The sequence below is a fragment of the Heloderma suspectum genome, chromosome 13, assembly GCF_057233095.1.
Source record: "Heloderma suspectum isolate Gila_16-S chromosome 13, 16-S_ref, whole genome shotgun sequence".
Lineage (NCBI taxonomy): Eukaryota > Metazoa > Chordata > Lepidosauria > Squamata > Helodermatidae > Heloderma > Heloderma suspectum.
In genome coordinates, this window is record NC_139470.1 from 9,270,313 (window position 1) to 9,293,848 (window position 23,536).

At 47.3% G+C, this 23,536-nt stretch overlaps 1 protein-coding gene across 2 annotated transcripts in view; it reads right to left on the bottom strand.

The window, feature by feature from the left end:
- The window catches only part of SLC15A4 (solute carrier family 15 member 4), a 61,535-nt gene that overhangs the window by 20,208 nt on the left and 17,791 nt on the right, over window positions 1-23,536 (bottom strand). For both annotated transcript variants that reach the window (XM_084819699.1, XM_084819698.1), the window contains exons 2-5: window positions 21,072-21,367; window positions 18,901-19,072; window positions 17,215-17,304; window positions 6,375-6,543 (exon numbers count right to left, since the gene is read on the bottom strand). In XM_084819699.1, coding sequence (XP_084675825.1) covers window positions 6,375-6,543; window positions 17,215-17,304; window positions 18,901-19,072; window positions 21,072-21,367 — 727 coding nt within the window. The remainder of the gene's footprint in view (window positions 1-6,374; window positions 6,544-17,214; window positions 17,305-18,900; window positions 19,073-21,071; window positions 21,368-23,536) is intronic.

Consider the following 23,536-nt stretch of genomic DNA (forward strand, 5'->3'; position numbering starts at 1 on the left):
TTAATCCTGGCATATGTCAATGTTTGTATATGTTTGCATACAAATATGTTTGTATGTAAATGTTCTTTGTATTATGTACAATATTATATTTTTAAGGTTTTAATCTTTGTTAACCACCCAGACAGCTTTTGCTATTGGGCAGCACAGAAATGCAATTAATGAAATGAAATGAAAGTGTGGCCTCAATTTCAGTCTTTACCAGAACACCGGGCATCAGCCATCTGAGGAACGACGTTCAGCTCCGGCAGCACTTTCGTCCACCTGCCTGCCAAGGAACTGGAAGCGTGGAAGAGCCTGTTTCCTGTTTCGGCACAGCTGCTGTGTAACTCTTGGAAAAGGCGAGTCCTCTTCTGAACGTTACGCCAGCTGGGTGAAAAAAGGAAGGGCGACTCGCCTGTGCTTCCTGTTCCCCCTGAAAGCAGGTAATGTGTGCCACTGGCAGCCAATTCCACCTGGCAGCTGTTGGGCGTGGGGTGGGGAGAGAAGGGAAGGGAGGGAGACAAAAAACGCTAGGCTCTCTGGGCAGGACTAACTGAATGGACACTGCGAGCAGCCATTTCACCGTTGGGTAGTTTGTAAAGTGAACATATTCCGATTTTGCTCGTTTTCCTCTTTCTCGGCCCCCTACCCCACCCCAAATTGAGCTGACTATTCCATTCTTTGTACAGCGCCTTCCAGCATCCGTAAGCGAAACTGTACTGCAGAGGCGGCTGGCAACTCCATTTCTGGAGGGGCTGTGATTCCATTCAAGGGTTTAGTTACCACTCCAACAGCACTGTCCAAGGCACTGAAAAGTGCTGCCTGAGGTGCTGAACCCTAGTCCCCAAATGGCTTCAGCACCTCGGAGAGCACCCTCAGAGTTTTGGCTGGTGGTAACTAAAACCCTGAATGAAATCACAGCCCCCGCAGAGCTGGAGTGACCAGTCACCACTGCACAGAGGGCGTTCATCCCAACGCATAGTGCAATCCTATGCATGTCTGCTGAGAAGATGGTCCTATAGACTTCAATGGGGCAGACTCCTGGGTAGCTGTGTACAGGAGTGGAGCCTAAAGAAATGAGCCGAAAGAAACGGTGCGGGTTTTAGACAATTAAAATCTGCAGGAGCTTGGATACCAAGAAGAAAACAGCACACACTTGCCTTGATTTTGGATCATTCACATATACCTCGCTGGGGTCACCATCTCAGAGGAGAGGGATTCAGTCCTCCGAGACAGAAGGTCGGGGGGACCTCTTCCAAATGTTCTGAAATGCCATTAACTCTGCCCTTTATATTTTTAAAGATGGTTTTCTCATGTTCTTAATTGGTTGATGTGATCTGGCCACTGAGTCAAACAGGCTTATCAAGAATAAGTACTCCTACTGAATAGTGTCGGACTCGGGATGGCACAGACCTGGGTTCGAATCTCTGTTCAGCCAGGAAGCTCACTGGGTGCACACACAACGTAAGCTACCTCAGAGGATTCTTCTGAGGATAAAGTGGGAAAATAGAGAGAGACACTATGCACGCTGCCCGGTGCTCTTTGGAGGGATAAAAATATGATACATATATAATACACACTAATAATGATAATTGCATATGTAGTGTAGTGGTTGGACTGGAAGTGGGGAGATCTGGGTTCTAGTCCCCACTCAGCCATGAAGCTCACTGGATGACTTTGGCACAATTGCTGACTCTCAGCCTAATCTACCTCACAGGGTTGTTGTGAGGAGAAAATGGAGAAGAGGAGGCAGACCGTGGAAACCGCCTTGGGTTCCTTGCAAGAAGAAAAGAGGTGGGATGCAAATATAATAATAGTAAATAAGGTTCCAGCCATTCTTTGGTATACTGGGATAGACCAGCACTAAGTTTCAAGGCGAGCTCAAAGATGCTTCTTGCCATTTAAAGTTTGGGATTAATTTTTTTTTTTGCCGTAATTGTTTTAAAAGTCTACAAATGAAGTTGATTTTTCGGCTGAGTACCCTTAAATACTGCTGGATAAGAATTGACGACACCAGCCACGCGAGTAAGCACGGCCGACGTTCGTTAAATTTAATCAGCTGCATTCTCACACCATTAATAAGATATCTAAAACATAATCGAAACGCTCTCACAGGCGCTCCAAATTGCTTCTGGGACGGCTGGCACCTGGCAGGAGGGCAGGCTCAAGAGCGCAATGCACACAACTCATGACAGTGCATCAACAGCAATGAAGCACTTCCAAAGTGGTCTGAAATCTACCCAACCGAAGTTACCAGCCCATGAAAAAAGGTGTTACTAGCCTGTTCACTGGGGCTGTTCACACACATGCTAACTCACACTCAGTAGTTGAGTGTGCGTTCTTGTTGAAGCATGGGTTGTTTGCTGAACCGTGGGTTAGCATGTTGTCTGAACTCAGGACGTTTCCTGCAGGGTGGCTTATGTTTCTCAAGCAAGCCACCTTGAGAACCCATGGCTTGTTGTTGGCTGGTTCAGGGTGGTTAACAAGCCACACCACATGGTTAACAAGCCACCCAGCAGAAAAAAGTCCCGAGTTCAGACCCACGGTTCAACAAACAACTCACAGTTCAACAACAACCCACACTCAACCACTGAGTGTGGGTTAGCGTGTTGTGTGAACCCAGTCATTTGTACCTTTGCCAGCGGAACAACTGACAACCCATGCTACTATTACACTTTTTTTTCGATAAGGAATAACCTGGATAACCTTCAGACTGGATTACTAAAAACCTCAACCGGTTCAGAACATGGCAGCCAGATTGTTAACTGGGACTTGCAACATATGCATGTTTTCCCAGTTTTTAAAGCTCTTCACTGGCTTCTTGTTTGTTTCTGGTCAGAATTCGGAGTGCTATTTTAAACTTATAAAGCCCAAGGGGCAGAGTATCCTAGGAGGCATGGGAAAACTACCACTCCCATACATCCCGGCAGGAAGTGTCCTATGCCTCCTAATTTAATGAACTGGGTTGGGAGGCAGAAGACACTCCACATCCCATGAACCCGACATGGTGGTCCTGAACATGCTCAGGAGCATTCAGGCCTTTAAGGACGAGGCCTGCAAGACAGTGGCCAGTGACTCGCCGCTGTTGCACGTTGGCAAAGGTGAATTTTCTAAGAAAGGAAGGGAGATTGCCAGAAAGGGCTGGAGGGAAGATTTGGGGGGGCTTGGTTTTCTAAGGCAGGGGTGCTGAACCTCAGGCCTGTGGGACAAATCCTGCCTGCCTGGGGTTCCTATCTGGCCGCCTGGGGTTCCCCAGAAGGCCATGCCTCCTCCCCCTGCTTGCACCCCCTTTCCCCTAACTGCTTATTGACAGTTTCACGGCTTTTGTACAGTTTCTCCCCATTGTAAGAGGCTGAAATGCCTCTCTTAAGACTGGCAGTAAGAGCTTTACGCTAAAACGTGGTTATATTTTGGTCACGCCCCTTTTGCCTTTGGCCCCGCCCACCTCTGGAATGCGCCCCCCGAAAGCTTCTCTGAAACTCCATTCGGCCCTCAGACTGAAAGAGGTTCAACACCCCTGTTTGAAGATCTCTTGGGGGAACCCCTCTATTCCGCACACGCAAATTCATGACAAGTTGAGTTAGTGCATTATGGGGCAGGGTGGGGACAGTCCCAAATGCTGACACGTACGCAAAGTATCCCATTTTGCTTAATTTATATGGATAGCAGAAAGCTGGGTTGACGTAACTTTGCCTTTAAAAAAGCTGCCTTTGCCTTTTAAAAGAGCTTTTAAAAAGGCCGACATAACTTTGCCTTAAAAAAAAAAGAAGACGTTTAAAAGTAGAAGTAGAAAGAACCCACAGCCCTATGTATAGCATCTGAAATGGCAGAAGTTAAAAAAAATCGGAAGAAATACTTTTGTTTTAAGTTCAAATGACTTTGCAGCAAGAACTTCGCTTGCCCACATATCAAAGTGACCTTGTCCCTAATAAGGTAATTACCTCTCTTGTCGAGAGTTGCCTTAATGGCCCTATAAAGTGTCCCTCTCTCTGATATATTGGGAGGGTTACAAACCCCCAAGATTAATTTATTTAATGCCATAATGCTTTATCAATACGTTGGTTGAGGCGGGGACCAGGCTGAAGGCTTGAGCAGCTCATGAAACACTGCTCAAGGCGCCGACAGGTCAAAAATCATTTCCCCCCAAAATCAGACTGTCTTGCAGATCCAACAAAGTCACTACCTTTTCCACTTGCGTGCCACAAGTAAACTGTTTTTGCACTGCATTTAGAGAAGGTTAAGGAGCAGGGGACGTAACAGAAACACCAGCGAACGAGGAAAGAAGCAGAGTCTGTGTGGTGTCGGGTCTAGAATGCTGGACTTTGACAAGGGAGAGCTGAGTTCAAATTCCCCCACCCCGCTCAGCCACAAAGTTCAGTCGGCAAACATCATCTCTTGGCCTAACCAACCTCTCAGGATTGTTGTGAGGATAAAAGGACGGGCATCTATCGTGCTTTGAGCTTCTTGGACAAAGAGCAGGAACCCCATCAGTCCTAGCCAGTATGGTCAGGGATGATGAGGGTTGTAGTATGGAGGGTGCCACATTGGGGAAGGCTGGAGTAGACCATACCTAAGCCTAGGGATGGGGGAGACATCCCTGCATTTCACATTTCCATGTAAACTTCCCTAAATTCACAATTTCTACCCACTGCACAAATCGAAGGTCTGTCATCTTCAAAGATTTACACTTTTCCAAATTTCGCAATGGAGTTTTACAATTAAAAAAAGCACAGAGTAGAGGAAATCATGTTCAAATATGCATTACATTAAGAAAACCGCTTGCCAAAGATTTGGCGAAACGCCGACCAAAAATGCATGAATTAGGAGAAAAATGCAAAGAAGGCCCATGAGATGTCATGCAAACTTTAAAAACACAAAAAACCAAAACAAACCCCCAATCTAAAAGTTTGGCATAGACTGAACTTAAGGCTGGGAAAAGTCCCTGAGTTCGAGATAAACTGAACAAATTTATCAGTTTATTTATCACAGCCAGTGCAGTGTAGTGGCTAGAGTGTTGGACTGGGAGTCGGGAGATCCGGGTTCTAGTCCCCCCTCAGCCATGGAAGCTCACTGGGTGACTTTGGGCCAGTCACAGACTCTCAGCCCAACCTACCTCACAGGGTTGTTGTTGTGAGGAGAAAATGGAAGAAGGAGGGGGATTATGTACGCTGCCTTGAGTTCCTTGGAGGAAAAAAAGGTGGGATATAAATGCAAGAAATAAATAAACAGACAAACAAGCAAACAAATTTAAGATTGGGAAAAGAAGAAACGGAGGGAAACCAAAAGGGACAGATACGCCTATCCCTACCTGGGCCCTGGAGTGACTCACTTTACTCAGGATCGCTATGAGCTCCTTCTGACCAGGAAGGCTTCTGGGTCATGCTGGGACTTTGCCCAGACAGTGACAGAATCCGCTGTGAATCAGCCTTCCCCAGCCTGGTGTCCTCCAGATGTGTTGGGACTACAACTCCCAGCATCCCCCCAATGAGCATGGCTGCCTCCAACACAGTCCAACCCATCTGGAGGGCACCAAGTTGCAGGAGGCTGCTGTATGTGTCTTCCTGGCCTGAGAACTATTATCATTACAGATTTACCCACCTTTCATTCAAGGAGCTCAAGATGACTTTTTATGTTCACAACAATCCTTGGGAGTCGGTTAGGCTGAGCGTGAGTGACCAGGCCAAGGTCACCCAGTCAGCTTCAGGCCTGAGTGGGGTTTGGGACCTGAGTCCCCCTGCCCTTTGCCCACCCAGCCATCCCCAGCATGGCCAATGGTTGGGAATGCTGGAAGTTGCAGTCCAAAACATGTAGAAGGCACCAGGGCTGGGGAACATTTCAGTTTGGTTTTGATCAGAATTTACCCAGTTTGCACCTTTCGGACTGAACACTGACTCAGACGCAATCTGCAGTTGAAGTCCGTACAGTTCCGAGCTTGCAATGTGATTCACAGACATGCCTCCCCCCGCCCAATGCATTCAACACCATGCGTACATTTGAAAAATGAACATGAAAAAATGTGTCCTTTTCAAAAATGTGCACAAATGCGCTTTAATCAATGGGAGAACAATGTGCACATTTCAAAGATGCGCACAATCCATGTGTACGTTTGTAAAAATGTGCACGAAAATACAGATGGATTTTCATGCGGAAAGGAATAAAACAAAGCTCGCAATTTTGATACGGATTTGAGCGGGAACAAGCTTGGATATGGGATTTGGAGACTTTCAGAGAGCTCGTTTTGCTGATGCGCACATCCCTAGCTCTAACCACTGTACCACGCTGACTCTCAATGCTAGTCCAATGCTACCTGAGAGCGCTTTCCAGGTGGTCCAGATGGCTCCCTCTGAAGTCTGTGCACAAGGGTCAATTTCCCCTCCCCTCCCTTCTCTCCCTACCTGCAGCAAAAGCAGAACACATCACAAAGAACATCCCGACCGCAATCCTCTTCAGAGACGACGGAAGGAGGCCGTTCCTCTTCAAGATGGGGTCGACCACTTTATCTTTCAATGGGATCAGGATGAGGATAAGCACCGCGTCGAACATGGTCAGCCAAGCTGCTGGGAACTGAGAAAGCGAGAGGAGAAGGAGGAAGAGGAGAGAGAGAGGTCAGACACATTCTGCTCAAAACACTACTTAAAACACTTTTCAAGACAGTGCCACGTTTTTCCATGCAGTATTCAAAGACCTCTCGAGGACCCTTGACAGCAAGAGGATTGGGAAGCTTTTGCTGCCTGGACAATATTAAAATTTGTATATTGCTATTGAACTGAAGAAATCGCTGGGTATAGGATAGCTTACCCCAACCCGGTGACCTTTAGGGGTGTCTGGACTAAAATTCCCATCATCCCCATGGGGAAGGCTGGCTTTGGCCAATGTCAGGGTCACACAACCCTCATATCCCAGAAGGTAAAGAACACAAGAAGAGCCCTGCTGGATCAGACCAAAGGTCCATCTAGTCCAGCATTCTGTTCACACAGTGGCCAACCAGCTGTCAACCAGGAACCCACAAGCAGGGCATGAGCACAGCAGTACCCTCCCACCCATGTTCTCCAGCAACTGGTGTACATAAGCTCACTGCCTCTGATACTGGAGGTGGCACATAGCCATCAGGACTAATAGCCATCGATAGCCTTCTCTTCCATGTATTTGTCTATCCCCCTTTTAAAGTCATCCAAACTGGTGACCATTACTACATCCTGTGGAAGTGAATCCCATAGTTTAACTCTGCAATGGGTGAAGAAGTCCATCCTTTTCTTTGTCCTGAATCTCCCACCAATCAACTTCATGGGATGACTCTACTGGGTTCGAGGGAGAAAAATGTCTCCCTATCCACCTTCTCCACACCATGCATAATTTTGTGGACCTCTATCATGTCTCCCCTCACCCTCCTTTTTTCCAAGTTAAACAATCCCAGCTTTTGTCACCTTCTCTCATAGGGGAGTTGCTCCAGCCCCCTGACCATTTGAATTGCCCTTTTCTGCACTTTTCCCAACTCTGCAATATCCATTTTTAGAAGCGGTCACCAGCCTTCCTCAATGTGGTGCCCTCCAGATGTTTTGAACTCCAACTCAGAGGATTCCTGACGACTGGCTATGCCAGTTGGGGCTGATGGGTGCTGAAGCCCCAAACACCCAGACAGCAACAGAAATAAATAATTTCTTTATTCGTAATGCCTATAATACCACCTGATATAACAAAATATTAAGTTTGGGGAATGCTGCACTAGATTTTGGGATCCTTTCCACTCAGATTTTAACAACTGCAGGACTGGAACGGATTCAAAATGAGTTTCTGGATAATGGTGCATTTTAACAACTAGAAGAGGTGCATTGTCGGTAGCAATCTAAAGCGTGTGTGTAGGGAGGGAGACAGGCCTTTCCGTACAGAGGGCCATTAACATTCACCGTAAAGTCTTGATCACTCGGCTCATCCCGGAATCTCGTTAATAAAACACAATTGTCAGGCAGGAGCTGCAGAGTCTATTAAGCCCGATTAATCACCAAAACACCTGTCTGCGGCATGATGGATTACGCCACTCATATCTGATAAACAAAGCCCTGTAAATGACTGAAATAAATACACACAAAGATGGCTTTTTAACAGCCATCAGTGCTAATATTGACGGCACACTGTGACAGAAGGCAGTCAAAAGTCAATTATGCGTTCCCCACTACTCCCCTTCGCTTCAAGAACCACATGCTCCTTGGCATGGTTTTGCTCGGTGGTTTCCCACCGCTGCAAAGCAGTTCCAAAACCAAGCACTCTGGATCTTGCATTGCTGTTGCCATGATCATCAAACCATCTGTAATATTCAGTATTATTATTAATAAAGCTTCTGCCCTCCCCATACCCAAGTATCAATACTCCCTGCCTCCAGGTATCAATACTCCTAATTATATTCATATTAAACAGTCCAAGTATTACTACTGGAGATATTATCATGAATGTTTATTACGAAATAAAGTTAACAAAATAAAGGCAATGAAAAGAAGAACGTGCATCGTAAGAAATCAAGATCACTAAAGAAACAAAGGAATTCACGCATTATAATTCTTAAAGGGGTGAAATGCAACCATCTCCGACCTGGTGTCCTGCAGTTGATTTGGACTACAACTCACATCAGCCCCAGCCACCATGGGGTAATGGTTGGGGATAATGGGAGTTCTAGTCCAAAACTGCTGGAAAGCATTGAGGAAGGCTAGGTTAACCATACCCGTCACAGTTTTGAAAGCGTACACAGTGCAATTTCATAGAATCATAGAATTGGAGGATTGGAGGGGTCCTCTAATACCATCGAGTCCAACCCCCTGCTCAATGCAAGAATCCAAGTCAGAGCATCCCTGACAAGTGGCTGTCCAGCTTCATCTTGAAGCTGGGCAGCCATCTGACCTGGTATAGGCATACACTAATGAAGAGGGGGGAAAGCTACACTGGAATCCTGTGCAGGCTTAAGTAAGCCTTTCTGAACATATGGGGGCATATCTATTCATTTGTACACATCTACCCAGTTAATAACTTGTTTGTGCTTCATTTTTTAGTTTGTGTTTTTGTCCCCCCCACCCCTGAACACTGTAATAATACATTCCCTTTTTAAAAACCAGGGGAAGTCAATGATTTCTAGGCGCCTGTCTTTTAAGACGTCACAAGATGTTGTGTTTTTAAATCAAACCACCACATCATTACATTTACTCAAGCTGAACAAATGTTGCACGTTGCATTTAACCGTACACATATCTGACATTTTTTCTTTTCAGTTTCATGCTTTGCATGTTAAGATTCTTCTGAATTTTTTTTAACCAACGGCCAGGATTAAAAGCCCCGGAGTTATATCAACAAAGAGAGAAAGAGAGAAAGGGGGGAAAGCTATCACGAATTCACCTGTCACTTTGAAGAAATGCCATTCGAATTATCAATCAGGATGCTGGGATTATTGCTCTATTACCCAGGCTTCGACCCTGAACGATTGAATAAACTCATCAAGTGGAAACGAGCAACTCTTTTTTTTTTCCTTAAGGAAGCACATCAAAGCAGGAGAACTGGCCCTCTTCAAAGAATGGGCTTTGAGAGCAGTTTCATGTTGGTTTTTCCTTTTAAAACTTGGTATGGTTTTTGCTATTTGCTTTAAGCATTTCAAGGTGTTTTGAGTTTTTGTGTGTTGTTTTTCGAGTTAGAGATTTCACCTGTTTGAGAGAAAGCTTGAAGCCCCTTTGTCAAACAAACAGCGTCAAGGTTCAAAATCCTATATACTACAAACAAACTCAATTCTCTGAGCACAGAATCCTTACGTAGCCAAAATGGCACTTTCCACCCTCAAGAGGGAGGTATCAGCAGGCACAGGGGAAATGCCCAGAGATCTTCAGTTGTTTGGTGATATATAAATATAATTAATTAATAAATAAAAACCTAAAGGTTTGCCCAGTACAGAAACCCTCATTTTGTATCTATATCCCAGTGAAGGCTGCGAAAGCTCAGGGCAGTATGCGATGGTGACATTCTGCAAACTCAAATATCACTGGCGGAGTTCCGCTGAATCTTTCCACTGTGCAACTGGTTGTGTAAGCAGCTGCGCAACCAGTCGCAGAAGTGGAATGCACAACGGGTTGCACACGGGTTGCACAAGAGTTATGCAAAACCGCTTGCACAAACGTAATTTGAGTTGGATTCTCCTCTTGTGCAAATTTGGAACCTAGTTTCCACTAGCACAACGTCATTTGCACCAACAAGATGACACAGTTGAATACTGCCGTCAGTGGGCACATAACACTAGTTTACTGTTGGGGGGGGTGTGCGTGGAAAACCGGAGTGGAATGGAGTACCCTGGAAAAGGACGTGGCTGGCTGGAACCCTGAATAAGGGAACACTACACACTGCAACATTGTGTTGCAGGCTCCGCTTGTACTCTACTTATTGCAATTGGTTAAACCAAGGGTGGGGTATTGCAAGCCTCATCATCCCTCACCAATGGCGAAGGCTGACGGGGGTTGCAGTCCACCAAGCTTTGGAAGGCCATATGCTCCCCACCCTGGGATTAAACTAGTTAGCATCCAAGGCAGCAGTGAACCATAGGAACATCAGAAGCTGCTTTATATCAAGACAGACCCTTCCTCCATCTAGCCCAGTGTCATCGACACTGACTGGCAGCAGCTGAGCAACGGCCCATCCCCAGCGGTGACGTAACTTAAAACCATAACATACACTCACAAAGAAAAACTTAAGATCAGAACCTGAAGGTTTAAATGAGAATAAAACCAAAGTGAAAATGAAGATAAAACCCAATGCCTTTAAACAAAGGCATCGATTAACTCCATTTTTCAAAGTGAAGGACTGAAAAACACCTGGGAAAATAAAAAGGTCTTCACCTGGCATCGAAAAGGCCACAGTGTGGATGTCAGGTAAGCCTCTCTGTGGATGGCATTAGAACATAAGGAGAGCCCTGCTGGATCAGACCAAGGGTCCATCTAGTCCAGCATTTTGTTCACACAGTAGCCAATCAGCTGCCCACGGGAAACCCACAAACAGGACCTGACATGGCATTTCACAACTGGGGTGCCACCACTGAAAAGGCCCTCTTCCTCAGTAGCCATCCATCTCACCACCACCTAAGGACCTGGCCCAGTGTCATACTGGTTCTTTTCCTGTGCTCCCAAAGAATTGCCCCATATCCCACAACCGTTTCTTTTTCTGCCACCTCCTTATCCCTCTCCCTCACTGTCCAGTGGGCTCCCTGGGAAGGGAAAGATCACCCTTGCCAGATGTCTGAACTGGTTAATTATGGAGGACTGCATGAAATTAGGCCGGGGGGGGGGGGGCGCATGTAGCCTTGAAGCCAAAAGCTGCCTACCCCGTTTTATGCACCAGGGATAACAATAAGAAAGCCATCACCTTCACATCCTACTTATGAGCTTTCAAAGGCTGCCCACCACTGGAGACAGAACACTAGGCAAACCTTTCGCAGATCCTTCGAGGATCTTCTCGGGGGTTAGGGGAGCTCCCCCAAACTCTCCCCTTCTGCTTGGCCTCTCCTTCACATCCGTAGGCTGCACGTGCTTTCAGCCAGGGGACGAAAGTATTCAGTGCATAACTTTTGGCTTCTGTACAGCAGCTGGTAAACCCCTGGCACTAACCAGCCGTTGTGCGGAAGCCAAGGAAGAGCCCAAGACGCAGCAAAATTAGGAATTCATGTTCCCCGAGTCTGCAAAGTCATTAAAGGAACATAACACGCCATCTGCACCAGCCCAAAGCCTTCAGCAAAAACAACTGATAACAGGATTAGAGTATGGCAGAGAGCAAAGGTTAAGCTGCATGTACAGAGGGCATGCACGAAAAGCGTTTATAATAGAGATACTGACACAAACACCTGCACACACACACACACACACACACACACCCTTTTCAGCCTCGGCTCCTCACTTTAGGCCCTCTAAAAAGGCACTTGTCCTCACGTTCCTTCATTAAAATTCCTCCCTACAAGACAATGGCAGAGGTCCACTTTGCCAAGGCTTATGTACTCCAACTCGGAGGACTGAGGCAGCCCTTTCCAGGCAGGCCGGCAAACGTTGGAAAAGTTCAAACGGGAGAGGTGAAAAGGTGCCATTAATATTTGAAAACCTCGCTGAGACCCTCCATTTAAGAGGCCACATGGATTATTTTTTTCTAAAAAAAGCAAAAATGATTATTACGATTAAATAGTCATGTTTGCAAATTTGGGTGCCAAGTTCCTCGGCTGCACCCAGAATTCTGAAAAGGATAGAAGCGTAGCACAGCGCAACAACTCTGCCACTGGGAGGTTTGTGGATTTGTTGCATGGAATCGTTTTTATTTGGGGGGACAGAGAGGAGGTCTCAGACCATGTCCATCACAAGCCTTACAGGCTGAACACTGTGTGCGAAGGCTGCCTCCTAGGGAGCAGTACCAGCCTGTTAATGCGGTTGAAAGTGTTCCAGTCAGCTGATGACCGCCAGGGCCAATCCCTGCCCGCCAGGCACTATAAAGATCTTGCCTGGCCAGAACTCACTCCTCAGTCTGATCAGCTCAACTTCCCGCAGGAGGCCCGGCCAAGGTCCTGCTCCTTATCCCTTGCACTGCTGCTTCTTGGAACCTGAATCCCAGCCTCTCTGACTTTGGAGTATGTGCCTGCCCATGGCCATCCAATTGCTGATTCAGTTGCTCTAAGAAAGGGGGGCAAAAAAAGGTCGAAAAGCCTCTCCTAAAGCTTGGTTACTGGCAGGAACAGCTTTCAGTTAAAATAGGCTGGTAGTTTTAGCTCCATCCCTTTTGCCTTTGGCCCTGCCCACCACTGGAATGCAGCCCCCGAGAGCTTCTCCGGGATGGAATGTGGCTCTTGGGCTGAAAGAGGGTTCCACAACCCTGCTGTAAGACCTCCTGCCCGTCTTAAGCTATATTAATGGTCTCTGGTCCCTTTGATCAGGGCAGGGGAACCTGTGGCCCTCCACATGTTGTTGGACTACAACTCCCATTATCACCACCACCGGCCACACAAGCTGGGGCTGATGGGACTGGAGTCCAATAACATCTGGAGGACCATCGGTTCCATGCCCCTGCCTTTGATTTTGATGTCACTACTTCTTCCATCTCGGACTCATAACTGGGACCCCCATGGACCCTGAAACCTGTCCGCCTTGGCAGCGGATATTTATTTTTTACATTTCTATACCAAGAAATATTGCCAATAAATAAATAAATAAATAAATAAAATCTACCACGCAATAGCCGAAGCTCTCTGGGTGGTTCACGACAATTAAAACCACAAAATACAGCATAAAATACAATATAAAAATTAAAAGTGTAAAACTACAGTATAAAAGTAAAAACCAAAATAAAACCTAGCAGCAGTGCAGAGATTTAAAATACAGTAACAGATTCAAAACAACAGACACTAAAAGATTAAAATGCCTGGGAAAATAAGAAAGTCTTCACCTAGCGTCAGAAAGAGCACAATGCAGATGCCAGGCGAGCCTTGCTGGGGAACTCATTCCACAACCAGGGTGCCACAGCAGAAAAGGCCCTCTTCTGGGTAGCCATGTGCCTTACTTCCTTTGGCAGGGACTCCCAGAGAAGGACTGCTGAGGATGATCTTAGGATCCAGGCAGATGATCTGAGGATCTTAGGGATATCCGCTGTAATGCCATTTTTAGAGGAGTGGGGTGAGGGGTGAGGTGCCCCCCTTGCACTGCGCTAGACTGAGGTTTAGGGGTTGGTGCTGTTGCTAATGTGAGCCATTTTTTAAAAGAGCTTCCTAGATTCTTAAGGGAGTATCATGGAAAAGGGCACAGCTCACATTTTTTAATACAGAATTTCAAGACGAGCCCTAACCCCAAACTTCTGAGTTCAGAACTCTAGCTGCTACTTTAGAAGTTTTGTGCCCCTTGAAGTAAGGTGCTTCTCAAGACACAGTTCTTCCGAATTGCTTGGAATTGCTGACTCGTTAATATTAAGCAGGCTGGGTTTTTCAGATTAAAAACCTCATTTATGAATACTGCATTAAAATCATCATGCATTATGAATACGGGTGATTAGCACGACAGAGACGCGAGCAGAATGCTTCAGGAAGGACGTTTGCCAGCACAGCAGCAGTTCGTATCCAAAGAGACAGGGGCCCCGTGGTCTTTCCAACTTCCGCTCCTTCAGATGACACCGATGAATCATTTAGCAACCTTGCAGGAACGGCACTGCAGAAAGGGCAAGGTGAAACCCGAAAGCAAGGGTCCATATGCATCACTTGCCCTATGTGGAACCTGCCCTACTCCGGAAGTTTTTGGATTTACATATCACTGTTCTTTTAATCCATTTTAATCTTCTTTCAATCAATCAATCAATGAATAATTTATTTTTAAAGAATCCGTTCTTTAAAAATGTTCTAATTGTTTTAATGATGGGGTTTTATTCTTTTATCTTGTTGTTCCCCACCCTGAAATCTTCAATGTGGAGTGGTATCGCAAAAATAAATAAATAACTACATAAATAAATACCCCAAAGCCGGTAGATATAGCTACAACAGTCCAGATATTTGGGGCAAGGGATCTCCCCCACCACAAAGAGGGGCAGGCCAGGGGGAGAAAGGGACCCTGGCACAATCCTGACAGCCCCATGGATGGATGGATGGATGGATGGATGCCACCCTTTGCTTGCAAAACTCCTTGGGAAGAAAGCCTCTAAGCTTGTGCAGAGTTTTGGGAAAGGAATGTTTCCTTGCCTACCTAGGGTGGCGGTGAAGGCCCTGTGGGCACCACACTGCCGCAGTGATGGTCATGCAAAGATGAACAGTGGCCATCTGAGTCAGGGAACGAGGGTGGCAGTCTACTCCGGACTGGCCCGCCACTGTGAGACCAACAGATACCTACTGCAAAATGCACTCTGCCCCACCCACCACATCACACCTCTTTATTAAAGTATGGGCCACTTTTTCCAGACTTCCAAGGAGGCACAAAAAACTTAACACAGGGATAGGGAACCTCTTTCAGCTGGAGGGACAAATTCTCTTTCGGAGAAGGTCCCGGGGGCCACATTCCAGCGGTGGGAAGCGCTGAAAACTAATGGGAGGGGCCGAACTAAAAGCATCCGATAGCTTAAAGCTCCAAGAACACAAGAAGAGCCAGTGTGGTATAGTGGCTAAAGTGTTGGACCAGGAGTCGGGAGATCTGGGTTCTAGTCCCCACTCAGCCACGGAAGCTCACTGGATGACTTTGGGCCAGTCACAGACTCTCAGCCCATTCTACCTCACAGGGTTGTTGTTGTGAGGATAAAATGGAGGAGGAGGAGGAGGAGAACTATGGGCTCCTTAAAAGGGAAAAAGGCAGGGTATAAATGTAAAAATAAAATTAAATAAACAAACAAACAAACAAATAAATAACAAAGAACAGCCCTGCTGGATCAGACCCAGGATCCATATACTCCAGCATTCTGTTCACACAGCGGCCAAACAGCTGCCCGTGGAAGCCCACAAGCAGGACATGAGTTCAACAGCACCCTCCCACCCATGTTCCCCAGCAACAAATGTACATAGGCACACTGCCTCTGATACCGGAGGTAGCATATAGCTATCAGGAGTATTTATTTCATTTTTATACCGCCCAACTGCTAAAGCTGTCTGGGCGGTTCACAAAATTAAAACCACAAAAATACAGAGCTTTGGCTATTGCGGGGTACAGAAATGTAATAAATGAATGATTTTTGTGTGGAATTTTGGTTGGTCCTAATACAGGTATTGTCCAACTGTGGAACTTAGATATTATTATTATTCTTTTTATAATTTTGGCTGTCCTTTTCTGCTTACATGTGTTTAGTTTGTAACCCTGAAGGCAGAGCCATTCAATCCCTCCCCCCCCCCATTTTTTCAATTGATGTGAGCCGCTTGGCAGACAATGATTTTCTGAAAAGCAGAACAGAAATGCAGCAAAGAATGAAACCAATAACCCAGAAAGTGTTGCTGAGGCAAGCTTTTTCAGGAAACAGATGTGTTTCTGTGGCATTCCTGCCTCTTTCCCAGTGAGAATACCTCTTGTATAAGGCCTTTCCCACAGCCGGCAACACCTTCTAGAACACACACTCAGTACCGCTGGACCAACACACTTAATCCTTGAGCTGTGAGGACACACTGGCCTTTTACTCTGACCTTTGGAATTCTCCTTGGTACAGTTACCCCTATGTAGCCACGAGTCATAGGCACAGAATTTTATAAAGCAAAGATGTATTATTAGTACGTGACATCAGCCATGCTTGATCAGAGCCAGGGTCCATCCAGTCCAGCATTCTGTTCACACAATGGCCAACCAGCTGTCGACCAGGCACCCACAAGCAGGACAGGAGTGCAACAGCATCCTCCTGCCCATGTTCCCCAGCAATGGGTATGCACAGCCATGCCGCCCCTGGTACTCGAGTAGCACACAGCTACCAGGACTGGTAGCCATTGACAGACTCCTCCTCCAGGAATCCATCCAACCCCCTTTTAAAACCATTCAAATTGGGTTGGACTTGTGGCAGCGAATTCCAGAGTTGAGCTCTGCGCTGTGTGAAGAAGCCCTTCCTTTGATCTGTCCTGATTCTCCCACCAGTCAGCTTCATGGGATGTCCCCAGGTTCTAGTATTATGAGAGAGGGAGAAAAAAGTCTCCCTATCCACGTTCTCCACACCACATGGACTGAGAGTTCTGAGTCTGTACATTTTGTCCAGCATGTCATTGTCTTTTCTTTGTTCTATTGGAAGCAACTGTAAATCCAAGAGACTATGTGCAGGTGAATTGAAATATCTTGTACACAGGAACACTGCCTCTGATACTGGAGGTAGCACAGAGTCATCAGGACTAGTAGCATTATTATTTACAGACTTGTGATGCTGAACAGTAAATAATGGCTTTAATCTTATCCACTCAAATCCTAATCTCCCTCTATCTCCTCACAAACTCTCTCTCTCCACACGCTCCACAGAGCCTGTCTCTAACCCTCTCTGATCACAAACGCTCTTTGCCTTCCGCACACACAGCTCCCTGCTTATATATATCACACACCCTTCATCCCGCCCCCACTCACCCAGCCAATCACCTCGCATATGCAACACGCCATGCCTCCTGTCACTCACCCACTCTCACTCCAGATATACTCACCATAAAACACAGAGCCATAACGTAAATCCACATATATAACCGCAAATTCATAGTAAATGCACACGTCACATCACAGTTTCCCTCCCCAGCCCATCCTCCCCCCGTCAAGCCCTTACCGTATGGCTGCTGGAGGTGCTGTTCAAGGTGCTGTTTGAGAACTGAGGGATTCTCAAGTGCAGGCTCTGGAGGACGTATGTCGTCTGCATCTGAAGTTACAGATAAGTGATTATACGGCACCATCGGCAGGCAGTGCTCTCAAACGGAGCCCGAGAGGACAAGGTCCCTGCCCCGAGGAGATTACAATCTATGGGCAGACATTATTGTGGACCTCGTTTCTGGAAGTAGATGCTTAGTGCTTTTTTATTTAAAGAGATGGATTGGCAAAGAGATCCAGCAGTCTTTGAGAGCCTCCCCGTCACACGCTTTTGAAAAAAAATGATTATCCTTAAGAATATAAGAACTAGAGCTGTGCGCAGATGGCCTCTCAAAATTCTCCACCTTATTTGTGTGCAGAGAAATTTGGGAGATAATTTCACCAAATTTCTCCAGGGGGAGGAGAAATTCTCAACTGTTTCTCCCAGCTCGGGCTCCCCATTGGCAGGGCTTGTAGCACAGCTTCTTTCTTTTTTTGGTAAGGATTGGGGGGGGGGGGTCGTGCTGCAACTGCGTTGGCAGGCTGGCCCAGTTTGCATCCATCACAATGCAGGTGTGTGTGGGGGGGGGCAGTGTCGTGTCCAGCTCCAAGGATGAGGTGGAGTCAGTGCTTTGCCAAAATCTGTCCTCCAATTTCCAGGAAGTTTTCTTCCCCCAGGAAAGGGGCTTCCATTGTTCTGCCTTGCTCTCAGGACAGTCTATAATTTATGTTGAATTTCTTTTCCTGGTGTTTTTGAGCTCACCTCATCACAGCCAGCCTCCCAGGCTGCCTGCACATCCTGATCTGAAAAAGCCCTATGGGAGGAATTACATCATGGTGCCTTAAATTGGGCTTCAACTGAAGTGTGGGCAGCTGAGGAGGCTACAGGCTGCCAAAGCGATGATTGTACAATGAAAGACAGGATGCTTGTGCTCATTCCTCGGCCATCTCCTGCGTAAGGTAAACCCAAGAACCCCAAGCCCAACCCTTGAGAATTCCTCCACAATTTCTTCACCATTGCATTTCTTTTCGAAAGCAATGTTTCTTCTATCAAATTGAATGAGAAGAGTTGAAAACAATGTGGGAGAAATTTTCAGCACAGCACTAATAAGAACATTAGGAGAGCCTTGCTGGATCAGACCAGATCTGTTCCCACAGTGGCTAACCAGCTGCCTATGGGAAACCCACAAGCTGGACATGAAAACGACTGCACCCTCATCTGCATGCTCCCTAGCAATTGGTATTGAGAGGCATGCTCCCTCCGATACTGGAGGTGACGTACAGCCATCGTGACCAGTAGCCATTACTAGCTTTCTCCTCCACACACCAGCCCTCCTGGAAGACTGCTACATTTTTTCCTCTTCTTTTCTCATCCCTTTTTCCTTGCGTGTCGTGACTTTTTAGAGTGTAAGGTTGCGGGCAGGGACTGTCTTGTTTTACCGACTGCATCTGAGCCGTTCCAGGATGGTTTGTGGTGAGGAGCGCGTTAAAAATACTCTGTGCAAGACACACGCGCCACAAGGTGTTTTTAAGCGAGCGACAGCTCTTGTTCTAATCCGCTTGCCATTATGGAACCTGTCTGAACAAACCGCCACAGACCACAAAGGATCCAGGTCTGGCTTCTAGGGCACAAGAGGAGTCAGAAGCTCACGGGGTCCCAGTCACCAACCTGAAAATAGACCGTCCAGTAAGGTATGAGAGCCAGGAAGACGGGGATGATTTTGACAAGGGCTTTTACATCCTCCACTTTGTCCTCCCTGAACGGCCCTCCACGGGAGGCTTTGGCCATCTCGAAGAGGCTTTGCTTGGGAGCCTGTTGCTGGAGTATCCCTTGGGTGTCCCTTTCCGAGAGGCAAAGAGAAAGGAGGGAGGTTAGATGGAGTCAAAGATTCACAACGGAAATGGTTTGGAATCCTGTATATGCTAAAAGTGAACTCATTTTCCGAGTGCGGATCCTTATATAGACAAAATGCCACCATTCCAAGTACAAATGGGCAGGGTGGGGAGGTATAAGCATGTTTGGGGGAACATCAAAGTTTGAAGGAGTACAAAAAAATCTTTTTTGGGGGGACAAGTGGTAGGGGGAGTGCAAAAATGCCAAATGAAGGTTTAGTATGCTCAGTGGCCGCAGAAGATTGGCTGAGTGCTGGGGTGGAAAAACAAAACAGGCTTCTGGGACAGGGAAATGGAGGAAAGGCCATGGCTCAGTGGTAGAGCCCCTGCTTTGCATGCAGAAGGTCCCAGGTTCAATCCCCGGCATCTCCAGGTAGGGCTGGAAAAACCCCTGCCTGAAACCCTGGAGAGCTGCTGCCAGTCAGTGTTGATAATACTGAGCTGGATGGAACAACGGCTTGACTGAGCAGAAGGCAGCTTCCTAGGTTCCTAATGTAGAAGAGCGTGGCAGGCTGGCACTCTGGAGAAGCTCTCCACACTGCCAGGTTTTGTTCACTCCATACTGCAACGACCTGTTGCAGGTCCCACTCGCGAGTCTGGAAGAGCCAAGTGACCGACGTGCGATCCCTTTGGCCAACCATCGTGCTTCGGTGTGACCATGGAAGAGAGCCAAAGCCAGGGCTATGCAAATGGGGGAGCCTCCACTGCCTACAGAGGAGGTGGTGCAGGCCAGGTGGGGAATCTCTGCAAGCTGAATCAGGGCCATGGGCCGGAGGGTCCCTATCCCTGGCCTATACCAAATGGCAGTGGGGCTGCATGGTTCCAGATAAGGGTCTCTCCCAGCCCTACCTGGAGAAGCCAGCAATTGAAAATGGGACCTTCCGCATGCAAAGCGGGAGCTCTGCCATTCAGCTAGAACGCCACCCCTGGATTGGGGTGGAGTGGGGGGTATCCCAAGTGGCGGCTGGTGGCTCCAATGCCAGTGGGGTGGTGAATCCACTCCGGGTTCCAGTCACAACCAGTCATAAGAACATCAGAAGAGCCCTGCTGGATCAGACCCAGTGTCCATCTCGTCCAGCATTCTGTTCACACAGCGGCCAACCAGCTGTCGACCAGGAACCCGCAATCAGGACATGAGTGCAAGAGCAGCCTCCCGCCCATGACCCCCAGCAACTGGTGTACACAAACTTACTGCCTCTGGTACTGGAAGTAGCACATAGCCATCAGGACTAGTAGCCATTGATAGCCTTCTCGTTCAGGAATTTATCTAACCCCTTTTAAAGCCATCCAAATTGGTGGCCGACACTCTATCCTGTGGTAGTGAATTCCATAGTTTAACTATGTGTTGTGTGAAGAAGTACTCCCTTTTATCTGGAGGTAGCACATAGCCATCAAGGCTAGTAGCCATTGATAGCCCTTTCCTCCAGGAATTTGTCCAACCCCCTTTTAAAGCCATCCAAAGTGGTGGCCGTCTCTACTTCCTGTGGTAGCGATTTCCATAGTTTAACTCTGCGGTGTGTGAAGAAGCCCTTCCTTTTATCTGTCCTGAACCTCCCACCATTCAGCTTCATGGGATGATCCCATTGGGTTCCAGTAGTTTGAGAGAGGGAGAAAAAGGTGTCCCTATCCAGCTTCTCCACACCATGCATAATTCTGTAGACCTCTATCATGCCTGCCCAGACCCTCCTTTTTTCCAAGCTGAACAATCCCAGCTGTTGTAACTTGGAACTCTAAAGGAGATATCCAAGTGCTCTCCTTCATCGGCGGTGTTTCAGCAAATGCTGGATGCAGCGGAGGCTGGTGGCTCCAATGTCAGGGGGGCAGTGAATCCGCTCCAGGTTTCGCACTGGGGTTAGCTCCTCTATAGTTCTGACTATAACCCAGAATGGATTCACCACCCCACTGACATGGGAGCCAGCAGCCTCCACTGTGTGTCCCTTCACGTACCTATTCCTAGAGTATTCCTCCGGCCTTTTCTGGGAACAACACGAGTAGGCTAGGATCTTAAACATGTCGGTGAAGGCGCTGCCGTCGGGGGGCTTTGTGATGAAGACGCCCTGGCCGCACAGGAAGACGATGAAGGATACGCCGATGCAAACGGCCGGGATGATGTAGCCAATGCGGAAACTCACATTCTGCTGGATGTACGCGATGCCTCCGAGGGACAGGATGGCCCCCAAATTTATGCTCCAATAAAACCAGTTAAAAAACCTCCGGGTGGCTTCAGGGCCTCGATCCTTGACCTGCCAGAGATTTTTAAAAAAGAAAATTAAACCACATGTAAGAAGTAATTAGCTCAAAAGGAATTGTTCTCCCTCTCTAATCTTTAAAGAGGCTGAAGGACCGCAACAGTAGAACTTCCATCAGAAGCCACATTTCTCTTCTCAAGCCCTCTCTATCTGAGAATTACTTCCTATGCTCAAAACCACACATCACATCGCCAAAGACCCAATTTGCAGTCAGATAAAGATTGTCAACCAACCACAGGGTGTGGCGTTCTTTTTCTTTTTAAAGAAAAAACAGAGGATACCATTTATTACGCCATCAACTAAGACCCATGTTGGCCATGATGGACCCCTCATTGAACCCCTTATATATTATTATTATTATTTAAACAGCATAATGTGCCTGCATCTGCAGAGTTTCATGAACAAAAATAGGCAGTTTCCTGTCCCCTAGGAGCTTACTAATACCAGCAACACAAAATAAGGCACTAGGGAAAAAGAACACAGCAAGGAGAGCAGAATGTGGGCCAATGTCATTACACATACACAGTGGTTCCAACTGGGGCTTCCATGACTGAACATTCCTCCATACAAAAACAAATTCCCCGCACACAGAAAGCTAGCAAGCTAGGGAGGGGACAATGGGGCTAGAACAGCCTCCCTTAACCTGGTGCCCTCCAGATCTTTGGGGCTACAACTCCCAGTATGCCGGACCATTGGCCATGCTGGCCGGGGCAGATGGGAGTTGAAGTCCAAAACATCTGCGGGGCTCCAGGCTGAGGAAGGATGGGCTAGCAGAAACCTTCTCCTTGATGCTTAGTCTTCTATGCACACATGTAGTGGTTTCAGTGCAGGCACCCCCATGACTGAACACTCTTTTGTGTAAAAATGAATTCCCCACACACAGAAAGCTAGTAAGTCAGGGAGAAGAAAGTTGGGCTAGCTGCTAGAAGAACGCTTCTCCTTAACATATACTATATGCGAAGGGATGGGGGGGGGGATGAAGGGGCCACATGAAGCTCCACCTGCAGTAGGAAGTGGTCCATTCCAGACACACTTTTTTCCACCGCAGTGAGAATGAGGCCAGAGATATTCCAGGAAGCTGGCGAGGAGCAGGTGTACGCAGCAAGAAACTCTCTGAGAAGGAACCGAGAGATGCAAAATATAGTTCCGAGCTGGTCATATTTATATCCCGCCAGCATCCCTGCCTGACGTTTCACAGCCAAAAACAGGGACGGCCTCGTGCGCTTAGAGCAGTCCTATTCTCACCGAACAAACGGATTGCTGCCGGATATTCCCCGACCTTCCAACAAGGTCTTGTTCCAGGATCTCCCTCGCCAGCTGCACTATATATGCCTTGACTCACTAGAAGAGTGCCCTGCACTGGCTTCTAAAGCAGGCTGTCTTAAGAGGGGTTCAGATGGGTTCCCGTCGAGGGGAGGGTCCTGATTAGTCCAGGGTCACACACCCTGCCTCATGCATGAAGAAACTCTACATATGTACATCTGTACCTGCGGAGAGGGGCTTCTCACACCTGCCAAACACGTGACCATAATCAAGGCCCTTCACTCAATAGGGGGGTTTCTTTTCTTATTGCATGCCTAGCTCTAAAACAGGGGTGCAGAATCTCAAGCCGTGGACCCAATCCAGGCAGCCTGGGGGCCACAATCCAGCCCGCACCAAGGTTCGCAAGATCGCCATGTCCCCTTCCCGTCCCTTGCCAGTCATTTGATGGTTTCCTGACTTTGGTAGGGTTTTTTTTCTTTCTACTTTTCACCTTTCCAAGAAATGGAAATGCCCCTTCTAAGGCTTAGTTACTGGCATGAAGGGGTTTAAGCTAAAGTATGGTGGTAGTTTTGGCCACGCCCCTTTTGCATTTCACCCTGCCCACACTGAATGCGGCCCCCAAGAGCTTCTCTGAAATCGGATTCAGCCCTCGGACTGAAAGAGGTTCAACGCTCCCACTCTAATACCTTAATCCAAGGTATTAGAACCATCTTGCTAGATTAGATAGAATGATCTCAGTACGAATCCAAGGCAAACCATTCAACATCACAGTAATTCAGGTCTATGTCCCAACCACTGATGCCGAAGAAGCTGAGGTTGATCGGTTCTATGAAGACCTACAACACCTTCTAGAACTAACATCAAAAAAAGATGTCCTCTTCATCATAGGGGATTGGAATG